The 15140-nt window shown below is 39.1% G+C and overlaps 1 protein-coding gene across 1 annotated transcript; it reads left to right on the top strand.

Moving 5' to 3' along the window:
* The first annotated feature begins 4716 nt into the window (after positions 1-4716).
* LOC105045272 (uncharacterized) lies at positions 4717-6136 on the top strand. The gene has a single exon (XM_010923496.4). The coding sequence runs from the start codon at positions 4912-4914 to the stop codon at positions 5920-5922; it is 1011 nt and encodes a 336-aa protein (XP_010921798.1). The 5' UTR covers positions 4717-4911; the 3' UTR covers positions 5923-6136.
* The last annotated feature ends 9004 nt before the right edge of the window (positions 6137-15140 follow it).

The following is a 15140-nucleotide window of genomic DNA, read 5'->3' as shown; positions in this document are numbered from 1 at the left end:
GAACTTAGAAAAAAGGCAGACACCATTTAGCTGATCTTGAGACAAACTGGTTCAAAGTAGCGATCCTTTTCGTGAGGCATTGTACCTCCTTGATCATTCTTGGAGGAGCTATCTCCTGTACATCTCTGATCTTCTCTGAATTGGACTTTATTTCTCGACTGGATACCATAAAGCTTAGAAATTTTTTCGAAGTCCCTCCCAAAGCACACTTGACTGGATTCAACTTCATCTTGTACTTCCACAGATAGCAAAGACTTCTTCGAGATCATCGCTATGGGTTCTTATGGACTTGCTTTTGATAAGCATGTCATTCACATAATCTCCATGTTCCGTCTAATTTGATCTTTGAAGATTTTATTTACGAGGTGCTGATAAGTTGCACCTGTATTTTTCAGAACAAAGGGCATAACCCTGTAATAGAAGAGACCTCGGTCAGTAATAAAAGATATTTTCTCCTCATCGTTAGGTATTATTCAGATTTGGTTATAACTGAAAAAGGCATCCATGAAGGATAGGAGTTTATGGCCCGAGGTAGCATCGATCAGCTGATCAATCCTCGATAGGAGATAGCTATCTTTTGGGCAGATCTTATTCAGATCAATGAAGTCGATGCAGATTCGATATTTTTCATTCACCTTCTTCACTATGACCATATTTGCTATCCACTCCAGAGAAGTCATCTCCTTGATGAAATTCATCTAGAGCAGCTTGTCCACCTCCTCAGCAATCGCCTTTTGCCACTCAAATGCAAAATTTCTCTTCTTTTGCTTGAAGGGACGGTGATTCGGGCTCACATTCAATCGGTGCATGATCACCAAGGGATAGATTCCCGACTTATCCACTGGTATCCAGATGAAGATGTCTGCATTATCGTACAAAAAAGAAGTTAGCTATACTTTTATTATCGGATCCAGATTTGACCTTATCTGGACTGTATACTTCTGGTTTTTATCCGTTAAGGGGAGTGAAATGAGGTCCTTGACTAGTTCTCCGTATTCCTCGACCAACTCATCATGGGTGTCTAGTTCTTCAATCGAGTATGACTCAGCACATCAAGCTCCTTAGAAAGCAATGTTATAGCAATGATGCACCAAGTTTTGATCACCACGGACTTCTTTGACTCATACGTCGTTGAAAATTTCATCTTCAGATGGTACATCAAGATGACGGCTTGGAGTGCATTCAAGCCCAGTTGATTGAGGATGGGTTGTAAGCTGAGGGTGTTCAGACGATCAAGAAGTCAACTTGGATAGTGGACTGGATAGAAAATCGGCCAGCTTTCACAGATAGTGTGATGACTCCTTCCACGGGGATGGCACCTCCGATAAATCCAATAAGTAGAGAGTCCATCCTTCTCAAATGATCGACAGGTATTTTCATCTTTAAGAAGGCATCATAAAATAAAATATCAACAGAGCTTTCATTATCAATTAGGACATGGTGTACATCATAGTTTATGATATTTAAATTTATAACCACCATATCGTTATGCGAAAATTGAATTTCTTGGGCATCTTCCCCGATGAAAGTTATCAATTCCTAAGTTCTCTATTTTTTCGTCACTTCTTCATCTTTGTCGAGTCCTCCACTGTGATGCCCCCCCAATGATGGTGTTTATTACGCCGACTGAGGGTTGGTCTTCTTGCAATCCTGCCTGCTGTGGTTGCTCTGCCAGTCCAAAAGATCTCTGCTATTCTTCCCACTACTCTCTCCTTCATCAGATGAATCGATCAAGACGATCATGCCTAATGAAATCTTCAATTTCATTCTGGAGTTGAATACACTCCTCCATGTCATGACCATGGTCTCGATGGCATAGACAATACTTATTTAAATTTCTCTGACTAGGGAGTATCTATAGCTTCTTTGCCTCTGAAAACTACCCTTTGATTTTCATCAGCACCTGAGTCCTTGGAGTATTCAATAGGATATAATTATTATACCTCCTTAGCGGCGAGGCATGCCGATCCCTTCTTTAAGGGCTTCGAGATTGGCGGTTCTGAGGAAGGGTTCCATTTTTTGGCTTTCGAGATGGAAACTTGGAGCGTTGTCGGATTCTCTCCTCCCACCTTGGGGAGCACTCCTTATTTTACTTTCCCCCCATAATGGAACTAGCAAGGGCTTCATCTTCGGTGAAGATCTCCTCCCTACAAATATACTTCTCCATTCGGACCAAGATATCGGGATAGTCCCGAGGATAGATCTTCACCAGTGATCTCTTGAGGTCATTCTTTAAGAGTCTGCTCATCATCGTGGATATTGCGATCGATTGGTTCAGGTCATGGACTTCCAGGGTGACCGCATTGAAGTGACTGACAAAAGCTTGAATCGACTCGTCCTCCTTTTGCTTGACAGTGTGAGGTAATCGGATCATTTCTACTAATGTCGGCTGCTGGCAAAATGACTGACGAAAGATTGGCTCAGCTGCTCGAAGGAATGGATCGAGGTCGACTTCAAATTGGAATACCAATGTCGAGCCACCCCCTTTAGAGCTGAGGAGAAGGCTTGGCAAAGGATGACATCGGTGGCTCTACGGAGGAGCATCGTCGCCTTGAAGATCTCAAGGTGATCAACGAGATCGGTAGTTCCATTGGAGCTTTTGAATTATGGAGACTTGAAGTGCCAAGAAAGTGGATCCTGCATGATCCTTGAATCAAAAGGCGGGTCGTTATTAAACCCGTCGTTAGGTATCGAGGAAGTATTATGGATCGCATCGATCCATTGATCAATTTTTTTAAGCCGTCGCTCGAGTGCTAGATCTCGGACGGTACAGACCTTGGAGTGCTAGGGGGATCGTCGATCAGGGGTTGAATCATGGCCTGATCGGGGACTCGAAGATCGTCTCCTTCTTATTTTTGAAGTTCTGAGGCGACTTTAGCAGGTCTGTCTCCTCTTCGGGCTTTGCAGAGGGGACCATGGTTGTTTTGGCAGTGATGGTTGCAAAACTGGATTCGATGGTGGTGCCATCGAGAGAGGTGCAGGGACAACTTGATCAGGCTACGTAGTTGTTGGTGGAGGTATAGGGATGGCCTAGATTGTCTAGACAGCAGTCGTCAGATTCTGATCTTGCTAAAAGAGCAGGTTGAACTGATCCACCGAGATCAATGCCGATTGAGAAGGTGGGAAAGTTTCTACCATTGGCAGCTGTACCCGATTATTAGCCTGATCCTCCATCAGCCGAGAGACGGTGGCATTGATATGACAAGATGAAACTCTCTTAGGTGGCATAGTTCTTGTTGCTCTCGATCTGCGCTCTTCTAAATGGGTTCAGAGTCCTTCCTCTAGTGCCAATCTGTTGGTGCGAGATTTTGCAAGACGTCGGAATGCTGGAGTGGATGGCAAGGTGGGGTCTCCTCGGATGTGACCTGCAAAAAAATTTTAGTCGAAAATTGCTCTGGTGGAGATCCTCCGACATCCAAGTCAGAATTCTCGTTCAATAAATGGAGGAGCATGAGAGGCAAAGTAATGGCATACTTTTTTTAGGATCTCCTTTGGGTCTCCTTTTATGGACGAAGGCGGGAGCTTTGGTTGGTAAGTTGGTTGGTACGATCCCGTCTGGCTAGGACACAATTCACGCATAGTGGTAAAACTATTGCTCGAGATTCTTGGGATATGAATGTTGTGGTTGCCTTTTCAATTTCACAATGGTTGTCGTCTGGCTGGCATTGAACTTTGAATTAGATTGCCAACTGGCATCAACGAGCCAAGGACTGATCGATCGGATGAGATCGATTGATGACCATTTTCTGATCGAACTAGCCGGCCATTCGGATGTGCTATTGACTCATCATCTTGACTTACAGAAATCGATCGATGAGGAGATATTGATAGCCATGTGTGAAAATTATCGAGCGACAGCCGGTGAGTCTTCAACTGCTCAGGATGAAAAATACTTATACGATGGATGCCGAGGACAAATCGATAATAGAGCGACCATGGCTACAGCCGATTAGGGATCAGTGAAGGCCTTGATGGATAAGCCTATCATATTTGAATATCTTAGATCTTAGATTTCTTCTTATCAACGGCCCATATGAAATTTCTTTCCATATCCATCCATTTTCACCCCTACGATTGGCACATAGAAATTAAAATACTGTACGATTTATCATCCAACATCCTGTGGTTGATATGTCTTTTCAAGAGAAGAGGGGAAATGTCACGAGACTTGTATTATTGAAAGGTACAACTGCAGGATTTTCCTTATCCTTTCCTCATGAATCAGGGCTTCAAGGAATCGGCTAGGAGCCGGTCATCCCCGTCACGCTATTTTTTAGGCCACATTTCTTCATGCTATCTTACCCGTTTCTGCTCACCAAACGCGACCATTCTTCGCCACGAAGCGTTGATCTTGCGCTATCTCGCGTTCGCTGCGCGTTCAGGCTAAATTACTCTTTTACCCTTCCCAGTCACATCCCATAGTCTAGTCTGGTGTATCGTGACTTCAAAACTCACGCTATGTCCTCCTATACCAGTATTCTAGCTACCGTAAGACAATTGCACACCCGCCAGCGACCACACCTCTGTTTCCGGGTGTGCTTCTGGGTGTGATTTCCTGCCTGGGTGTAGCATAATATTCAAATGTCAACGTTGCGAACCAGCCGCATTTATATTTAGTTGCCACGTTGGACCGTAAACGAGTCCACGGCGACCCGGAAGGGGCACTATAGTAATTTCAAAGTCCCCCGGCCAACTCGTCGAGCAAATCCGCGATTCGGAATTGGAAAGGGAGCCGAAGCAGCCGCTATTTTTATTTATGACGGCGGTGTTTGTCATACATAAATTTCCTCTCCTGCAATCGCCTTTTTCCTCGGAACCCTAACCGTCGATCGCTTGCGATCTCGATTCTTTGAAACCCTAACTCTCGATACCTTTGCATCTCGAATTCCCTGATCTCTGTTGTCTTCGATCATGGCGTACAGGACGCTGGAGGTCACCCTGATCTCGTCCAAGGATCTCAAGGATGTCAGTTTATTCTCCAAGATGGAGGTCTACGCGGTGGTGTCCCTCTCCGGCGACCCCCGGTCGAAGCAGCGGACGTCGACGGACCGGGAGGGCGGCAAGAACCCCGCCTGGAACTCGACGCTCCGTTTCAACGTCCCTGCCGACGACTACGGCCGGCAGGTCCTCCACATCCTCCTCCGCGCCGAGCGCGCCCTCGGCGACCGCGACGTCGGCGAGGTCCACATCCCCCTCTCCGAGCTCCTCGATGCCGCCCCCGGCAACGGCCCCAAGTTTGTCAGCTACCAGGTCCGCAAGTGCACCTCCGGCAAGCCGAAAGGCGTCCTCAACCTCTCCTATAAGGTCGGCGAGAAGATCGCAGCCCCCGCGCCGGCGGCTCCGGCGGCGTACCATCCTCCGGCGGCGTACCCTCCTCCGGTGGGGGTTACCAAGTCCGATCAGCCCGTCAACGCCTACGCCCCCACGGGGGCCTACCCTCCGCCGGGGAAGGCACCGAAGGCCGACGAGCCTGTCACAGCCTACCCGCCGCGGGGGAAGACACCCAAGGCCGACGAGCCGCTCAACGCCTACCCACCAGCGGGGAAGGCGCCCCAGGCCGGCGAGCCCGTGACGGCGTACCCCGCCGCCGGCAGCAGCTCCGCCGCGTACCCGCCCTACGGAGCGCAGCCATATCCACCGCCGGCGGGGTACCCGGGGTACCAGCCGCCGCCATACGGGTACGCGCCGCCACCGCCGCCGCACCAGGGCGGGTACGGTTACCAGCCAGCGGGGTACGGGTACGGGGCGGCGCCACCGGCGGCGCAACCGCAGAAGAAGAATAAGTTCGGGATGGGACTTGGGGCGGGGCTGATCGGTGGGGCCCTCGGCGGGCTTCTGATCGGGGATATGATCTCAGATGCGTCCTCCTACGATGCGGGCTACGACACCGGGTTCGATGATGCCGGTGGATTCGGTTTCTAGGCTGTATTAAAGAAACTTAATCTCCTTTCTTTCTCGCTGGAATTTCCTAATTACGCAATTAGGAAGTTACACTTGTTAGCGTTGTACATGTAATTCTTCTTGCCTTTTTTTTGTTTTTTTTTTTTTTTTTTTGGGGTTTGCGCCCGGGGTGTGGGGATGTGGTTTCGTTATCTATGTACTTTCGATTGGAATTGTACTTGGTTTTGAGTGGCTATGGATTTTCTTTGGGATGTCTTTGATATGGTGGGGAGATTTCGTGTGGCTGCGGCTTGCTGCGTTGGCTGAGCTCCAAGAAAAGTCACATTCTTGGGTTAGCCGATACGGAATTGGCTCCTCTGCATTGTGTAGCATAGCACTCATCTTCCACTACTTGAAGGGCATGTTTTCTGTTTGGTTGGGGAATGCCATTCCTATTCTAATTTCATAGAGAAATGGCTAGCATTCAAATTGATTTCAGTTACGAATCAAATATATTAGACAATATGGCTATTCTAATATCCACTCTAATTCATTTTGATTCTGATTACAGTCTCACAAACCGAACACACTTGAAGATCCATGCATAATGCATGACATGATTCTATGGAAAGTATGTATTCTTCTTCTTCTTGTGAGGTGATAGTGTGTGAGAATGATGGTTATATCCTTCGAGTTCATGTTCATGAAATTTTAGATCTACTGGGTAAAGAGATCCTTTGCAAAGAAAATCTGATGGACGGAGATATGTGTGCGTGAACACAAACAATTTGAGGAATCATATGTAAAGAAGTCCTTTGTGGTAATTTAGCGTATATTTTGAACGAAAATTTGACAGAGTTGGACAGTAGCAAAGGTAATGGCTTGCAATAATGAAATGGAGCAATGTCTGGTTGTGGAACATTGGAATGCTTTAGATTGTGGATGGTGTAATGATTTAGTTCCCATGTATATGTTCAAAACTTCTAAAAAGCACTCTGGAGTTTAATTGTTATATATCTTCGTAGCCACTAGAGATTATATATTGGTCCAGATTGAACACTCTAGGGGAATAGCTTATACAATTTTAACTTTGGTCCCTCCCTCCAATATCGTCCCATTGAGAATACAAACTCTATTTCCAGGGCATTAACTATTGCATCTATTACAATGGTTATATAAGCAACAATTATTTCTTGTAATTGTTACACAGGATGTAATTTATGTCAATGACGTGAATGATGTTCTCTATTCTATTATGAACTTTGATTTTTATCTCCGCCAGTCCACCTACTTATTGACTTGTAAGTTCTTTTGCTGCCACACTTTATTTCTCAAGAGAACCACATGAAGACCGATAATAGAGTGTTTGAAGCTTGATGCATAAGTCCAATGCTTCCGTGTAAAATTTTTGATTTTTGTTAACAAATTATGAATATTAATTATAACCCATCCATGTCTAATTAAAAAAAATATAATTAATTTACATTCTCGGTGGAAGTAGTAAACCATGACAAGGTACCTACTGTTAAAATTCAAAGAATTGTTATACTAATAAAAGATGCCAACAACTATTAGCGTAATTGGTTGGCACAACCAGTTATGTGGATGGCTCCCATGTCACCCATTGTACATGCTGGTTTGTAGTTGGTGCGCGGAGTTTTGAAATACTCGTTTACCATGCACTAAACCTTTGAAGTTGTCATTTTTTCAAACCCCTTCCTGTTCTCAAAAGAGAGCAAGTTCGAGCTTTTTAAATAAACCATGAAACAGTAGCAATAAGAGCCTTACCTCATTTAGGACTGACATTATTAGGCCAAAAGGAATCATCTGATAGATTATCCATTCTAAGCACAGTTTCTATCATCGGGTTGTCATCTCAATGGGTGAAATATGACATTCCAGTCTCTACTTCACCGTTCACGGGAGGCAAGAGGGTGGAGTGCTTTACCTAAATAATTTTAAAAAAATTATTTATAAAAATAATATAATTTTTAATTTATTTATCAAACTAATGTAAATTCTATAAAACGTCATTCAAAATGATGTTTTATAATGTCCACGTCACCGTCCCTTTTCCACTCTTTTTTCATATAAACCACGAAAAAAAAAATTAAATCATCATTTGCTTTTGAAAACGCCATTTGAAATAGCGTTTTCAAAAACATCATTTCAAATGGCGAGTTTAATTATTAATTCTCCAAAAAAAATAAAAAAAATAAAAATTATAATTTTATATTTTTAAAAAAATAAAAATTATAATTTTGATTCAGATAAAAATCATCATTTCAAATTAGTATCCTCATTTCAAATTATCTTTTTAAAAAAATATCTGAAAAAAATTGATGTAAAAAAAAATAAAAATACCATAAAAAAGAAAAAAAAAATTAAAAAAATAAAAATTATAATTTTAAATTTTAAGAAAATAAAAATTTTAATTTTAATTCAAATAAAAATTATCATTTCAAATTACAATCCACTTTTTAAATTAATTTTTTTAAAAAAATACCCTAAAAGAAGAAAAAAATGAGAAAAAAATAAAAATTATAATTTTGAATTTAAAAAAACTAAAAATTTTAATTTTAATTCAAATAAAAAACATCATTTTAAATTATTTTCCACATTTCAAATTAATTTTTTTAAAAAAATATCTCAAAAAAATATCCAAAAAAATTAAAAAAAAAATAAAAAATACCATAAAAAAAGAAAAAAAGAGAAGAAAATGAGAAAAAAATAAAATTTATAATTTTGAATTTAAAAAAATAAAAATTTTAATTTTAATTCAAATAAAAAATATCATTTCAAATTACTTTCCCTATTCCAAATTAATTTTTTTTAAAAATATCCCAAAATAATATCTTAAAAAATTAAAAAAAATAAAAAAATCATAAAAAATGAGAAAAAAATAATAATTATAATTTTAAATTTAAAAAAATAAAAATTTTAGTTTTAATTCAAATAAAAAATATCATTTCAAATTACTTTCCATATTTCAAATTAATTTTTTTTAAAAAATATCTCAAAAAAATATCTTAAAAAATTTTAAAAAAAAATACCATAAAAAAATGAGAAAAAAATTGAAAAAAAATTGAAATTATAATTTTAAATTATAAGAAAAATAAAAATTTGAATTTGAATTCAAAAAGAAATTAAAAAAATAAAAAATACCATAAAAAGTAAAAATGGAAAAAAATAAAATTTGTAATTTTAAATTTTTAAAAAATAAAAATTTTATCTTTAATTTAAATAAAAATTATCATTTTAAATTACTATCCCCATTTTAAATTAATTTTTTTATTAAAAAATCATATAAAAATAACTCAAAAAAATAAAAAATAATATGTAATATATAATATAATATATCATAATAATAATATAATATAATATATAATAATATTTATATTAGTTATTACAATATAATGTGCTATATTATATTTTAATATAGTATATTAAAATATAAGATAATTACTATACTATATTTTAATATAATATATTATAAAATATAATATTATATTATATTATAATATTATAAAAAAAATTTATAAGATATTAAAGTATAATAATATTATAATATATATTTTATTATAAAATATAAGATATTAATATAATATATTATATTATTATAATAATATATAACAATATAATTATATCATAATATTTGTATAATACTATAACCCTATTGCATCGAGCAGTTGATTAAAGCACCCTATCGTACTGATTCTTTACCGACTTATACCGGCCCATACTGCACTGTATGTAACGATTCGTACCCTATCGATTTGTCTGATTTAGCTTATTTTTGGATATTTCAAAAAATATAATTAAATTATCTGACATATTATTATTATTTATGTTATAATTTTTATAATCCTTTTAGCATAACTTTTTCTTTCCTAATTTTTTGAGATACATGAGACAATGTGTATCCATGTTCACAAAGCATAATATCTGTTTACTTGAAATTAAAATAATCTTTGATAAAAACAATAATTAATGATATAAAATAGAATAAAAAATATCAAATGTAAAATGAATAGTATAATAAAAGTTTCAAAAATATTAAATATAAATCTAAAAAATACTAAGTCCCACAAGGACGTCGTGGTGCCCGTGGTCGCTTGGACCTTCTCAGAAAGATCCTCAACGACCGCTCCTGCTCCTATATCTGCTATGATGGCTTCTCCCCCACAGTAGTAGAGGTCTGCTGGTCATGCTGCTCAAGAATAACCTCCTCAATCCCCTCAAGAATGGTCTGTTGTGCTGTCGGAGCATCTGCAGACTGAGTGATATCCTCAATTCCCTCATTTGGATATACGGATGGTCCTGAAAAGAAAGTATCATACTCATGTGGCCAACTGGTACCCGGTGATGTCATCTGCAGCATGTAGAAAGAAGAAGGCCCTGCCATCTGTGGATCAAGTGATGACATCTGCGGCATATGCGGTGATGGCATATGTGAAACATATAGTGACGGCGTATATCTTATATGTGGTGCATCGGTTGCTCCATACCAAGGTGCACAGCTATCTGGATCAACGTCAATCGCCACTAATGTTCTCGAACTTGTTCTTTCTATCTCACGCAGTATGCGGATCCACTCATCCTCATCAGCCGTAGATAAAGTACGACGAGCATCGAACATAAGACCTGACATAGAATCAGTCTACATAATAAAAATAAAATTGTAATATATTGTAAAATATAAAATAAAAATATAACAAAAGTATATAAAATATTTTTTAATTTTAATTATTAAAAATAAAGATATTGATATAAAATATAATTTTCGTAGTCTTACCAAAAGATGCACAGCAGAACTCTCACCCTCGTATCATAGAACTGCATACCGAGGCTGTCCAATGACTCGCACTGTAATGCTAAGAAATCAAGCCTTGTAGTCCTCGATATATAGACGGCCTCTCAAAATGGAATCACTATGAACTATGTAATCTCGACGTGCATCCCAAATGACGATGTACTCTGCATGTCTGATACGTCAGTCAATACGAGCTCTCCCTCATCGATCAATACGATGAAGTCTCTGGCTGGTATCAAACTGCTCTGAGATGCTCTGAATCTGACCAAACTGCTGCATGACACGATCGAAAAGATGCCACTCCACTACATCAAAACAAATAAGTGGCATCCTAGCAGTCCATATATCATGTCCAACCGTACACATCTGCGGCAATATAGCAAATATCTTATCTGTATATGGCTCCCACAAAAACTGATAGAGTTAAAATAAAAAAAATTAATAAGCTAAAATTTTAATAGATTATGAATACTGTAAAATGATATTTATAAAAAAATCAAATTTATCCGTCTATATGTATCAACTAATGTATTCAACTGGCACCTATAAACCCATGCCACTCTCATCGATACGTGATAAACGTTGAATGCAATATTCCATCTGTTTCACAATCTACTTGTGTTAAATAAATTTTATCAGATTTAAAACAGTAAGTTTCAAGTAAAAAAAATAATATTTTTATACCTATATCACAATGGTCCGTCTAGTCTGAATGGAACATCAGGATCATGCTGCTCTGATGGCATCTGGAGCAACTATCATCGTAATAAACTGATAATCGACATACGCTCTCATACCCAAATTTATAAATTTCAAAAAAAATCATACATGATATACCCAATGTGAACTATAATTGAATATTAAAAATAAAAATTTTTAATTCACGTACCTATAATAATATAAAATAACCATCAATCTCGCTCTGATTAGCATAAGAACCCCGACACATAGCTCTGTACAGACAAGCTAGTACTGCACTACCCCAACTGAGTCTACGAGTGAAGTCTAAATCCTCTAATAATGGCAAAAACATCAGCTTAATCTTATTCGATGAAGTATCGGATAACAGAACACCGCCTAACAACCGCAGCACCTGACCCCTAACATACTGCTGCACCATCTCCTCTGGTGCATCATCCTCAATATGAAAATATCGATAACGATCATCCAAACACTCAATCCTAAGTCATAAATGATTGAAAAACTGGGCGTCGGGCTCAAACCCTAGCAATCGCAAGCACAAAGCCTGCCACTCCGGAATGATAAGCGTGGGATCAACTTCGATAACTGGATCGTCATCAACTGGTAGTCTAGTAAGAATGCTGACATCTTGTAACGTGATGCTCTTCTCACCAAATGGAAGATGAAACGTGTGTGTCTCTGAACGCCATCTCTCCAGCAAAGCAGTAATAAGACCAACATCCATCTGTATACGATCAATCCGATATACTCCATAGAATCCAAGATATCGTAAATAATCTAGCACTCTATGTGGGATGTCCTCTGTCCTTCAGAAATCAGCATCAGATCATCGTAGATGAAGGTGTCTGCGCTCCTGTAATAAGATATAATAATTAGATAACGTATATGACTTTTCAAAAAAAAAATTAAATAGTAAGAGTAGGATTGGAATGCTTACGCCGCTATCTAAAATAGTCTGTGATCGATAGTGCTCTTGTAATGTAAGAATACTGCTGTCTTGAGGACCGAGATGTCATGGATCGTAAGTCATAATACGCTAATGAATCTAAAATAATGATATTATCACAAGTGTATTAAAAAATAAAAAATATGATAGCCATTCATTTTATGAGAAATATATTTTAAACATAATATTGTCACACAATACAACTTAAACACACAATTCAATTCATCTCTGGATATTAAATACGTATATTCAAATATAATCTTAAAGAAATACATAAAATAATGATGAAAATACATCTTCGGAGCTTTTAATTTCTTTCACTACTTAAAGTGTGAGGATCCTCATATTTTGTGATTTAAAAATATCCATATTTTTTCAACAATACAGCACAAAGCCTCCATTTATAATTTTGAACATTATCTGATGCGTATCGTACGGACCATAATTTTGAATGCGATTGAACTATATTGTATGTCTAATGCTTCATAATATGATAAAAATCAACAGCTCTCCTTACATAAACTTTACTCTCAAACATTAGATCTTTAGAAAATTCAGTCATCGAGGAGTCTCAAAACTGATAGTTAGAGTTCAATCTTCGACCAGCACTAACACAACCACCATCATCTAAATTTATATCATTAAAAAATTATGGGGGTTCATGCAAATGAGGTTGAGGTTCTCCCACATTAATATTAGGCTAAACATCTTCATCATCATTCTCATCTTCACCATCATCATCATTACTGCTACTGTCCTCATCCATCCAATAGTCTTCATCTCTGCTTTCATCTGACTCAAAGCCTAGATTATCAAAATTTATTCTACCAACTATCCAGTCGTCTTCCGTACTTACCACTACTTCTAACAAAGGAGAAGTCACTATAGTAGAAGACACAGGAGAAGTCAACATAGGACTTTGCATAATTGGACAACTAGGACCGACAGTAGTACAATGTTGTTCTACAAATATGACCTCAACACTATCGGTTTGCACCATAGGAGTTATGAAAGGTGAGGAAGGCCCAACAATATTGTCCGCTTGAGTTAAAAGCTGACTATAGTATTCAAAGCTCGGTACATCTTCCTTTTCAATATATAATTTTAAAAATTGATATTCTGAATATTTCAAAAGAAAGGTCAGCATTTCTTTGACATCTTCATCATCATCAATTGAAACTAAGATATGCTTGCTCTACATTAATTATCTCGATAGATTAGGAGATTTTTATTTCAATTTTATTTCATATTTTTCTTTGTCTATAAGAATATTGTTGTATAAATGGTCCAATAATTCTTGACGTGATAATGATGAAGATACTCTAATCATCCAGTTTGTAGGGTGACTGTACCGCACATCAGTTTCGTCATTCTATATCATACCATCATAATATAATAGTACACGAACCCGAGTACTAGCCATTTTCTCAAAAAAATCTATGATAAAATCAAAATCAAAAAATTTAGTATTACTAATTATTTTATCATTTCAAAAGATTTACATGATAAATATATCATATCATCAACAAATAGGTATAGATAGATCCTATCTCATTCGAGAATTACATTAATTCTATAGGTTAATTACATTAATCAAACGATACGCAATAGGGACCGAAAGAAATTTTGATAGTATTTCTCCTTAGTTCTCCCCACACGACTAAAAATATGTGAGAAAAACTAAAGAAAAATACTGTCCGAAATTTCTCTCGAATCCTCTGCATATCGTTCGAATAATATAATTACCTATAGAATTAAATATAATTTTCAAACTGTCCAAACAGGACAATCAATTATCCAATGTATATATTTTACGGTACCCATACAAAAATATATAATCAAATATATATCTTATATGGATATCGTAGAATATCCTACATTGATCAACTGACAGGTCTACGGTTCTATGAAATGCAATATATTTTAAAATTTTTAAATTAGGATCAAATTGAATTTTAAAACAAATCCAAATTTAATGAAATAAAAATAAAAAATAAAAAATAACGAGATAAAAATAAAAAATAAAAAGATCGAAATAGAAGGGTGCTGCAGGGCCGCACAGGCCACCGCCGGGCCGCGCGGGGCCGCCGTCGGGGCCCGCCGCTTGGGGCACGCTGCGGGGCCGTCGGGCTGCACGGGCCCGCCTCTAGGGGCCACCGTCGGGCTGCGCAGGCCCACCGTCGGAGGCCCGCCATGGGGGGCCGTCGCTGCCGCAGGGGGCCGCCGCGTGGCCGCAGTCGGGGGCCTGCCACCACCGGGGCCGCTGCTGGGGAGGGGCCACCGCGGGTGGGAATGGGGCGGGGGGGCCCGCCAAGGGAAGGGAAGGGGTGGCCGGCTGGCCAAGGGAAGGGGAGGGGCGGGGCGGCCACCGTCGGCCCACCGACGGACTAATGAAATGCGGGGGCATGCGGGCCCGCCACCGGCTGGCTATCGCCGGCGAGCCAAGGAAAAAGAGGGAGAGAGAGAGGAAGAGGGAAGGAAGAGGGAGAGAGAGAGGAAGAGGAAAGAGAGAGGGCGGCCGACCAAGGGAAGGGGAGGGGCGGGGCGGCCGCCGTCGGCCCACCGGTGGACCAACCACATGGGGGGGCGCACAGGCCTGCTGCCGGCCATCTGTCGCCGGTGGGTCAAGGAAAAAGAGGGAGAGAGAGAGAGGAAGAGGAAAGAGAAAAGAGGGAGCTCACCATCGTCGAGAGCTCGCCGTCGTGCCGTCGGAGAAGAGAAGGAAGACGCGGAGAAGAGGGAGACGCCGGAGAGGAGAAGGAAGATGCGGAGAATAGGGAGACACCGAAGAAGAGGGAG

The sequence above is a fragment of the Elaeis guineensis genome, chromosome 5, assembly GCF_000442705.2.
Source record: "Elaeis guineensis isolate ETL-2024a chromosome 5, EG11, whole genome shotgun sequence".
Classification (NCBI taxonomy): Eukaryota; Viridiplantae; Streptophyta; class Magnoliopsida; order Arecales; family Arecaceae; genus Elaeis; species Elaeis guineensis.
Note: the sequence above shows the minus strand (reverse complement) of the source record. Positions and strands in the feature narration are given on the sequence as shown.

Bases quoted from the DNA above. Each gene is read 5' to 3' on its own strand.
- LOC105045272 (XM_010923496.4), top strand. From the start codon at position 4,912: ATGGCGTACAGGACGCTGGAGGTCACCCTGATCTCGTCCAAGGATCTC.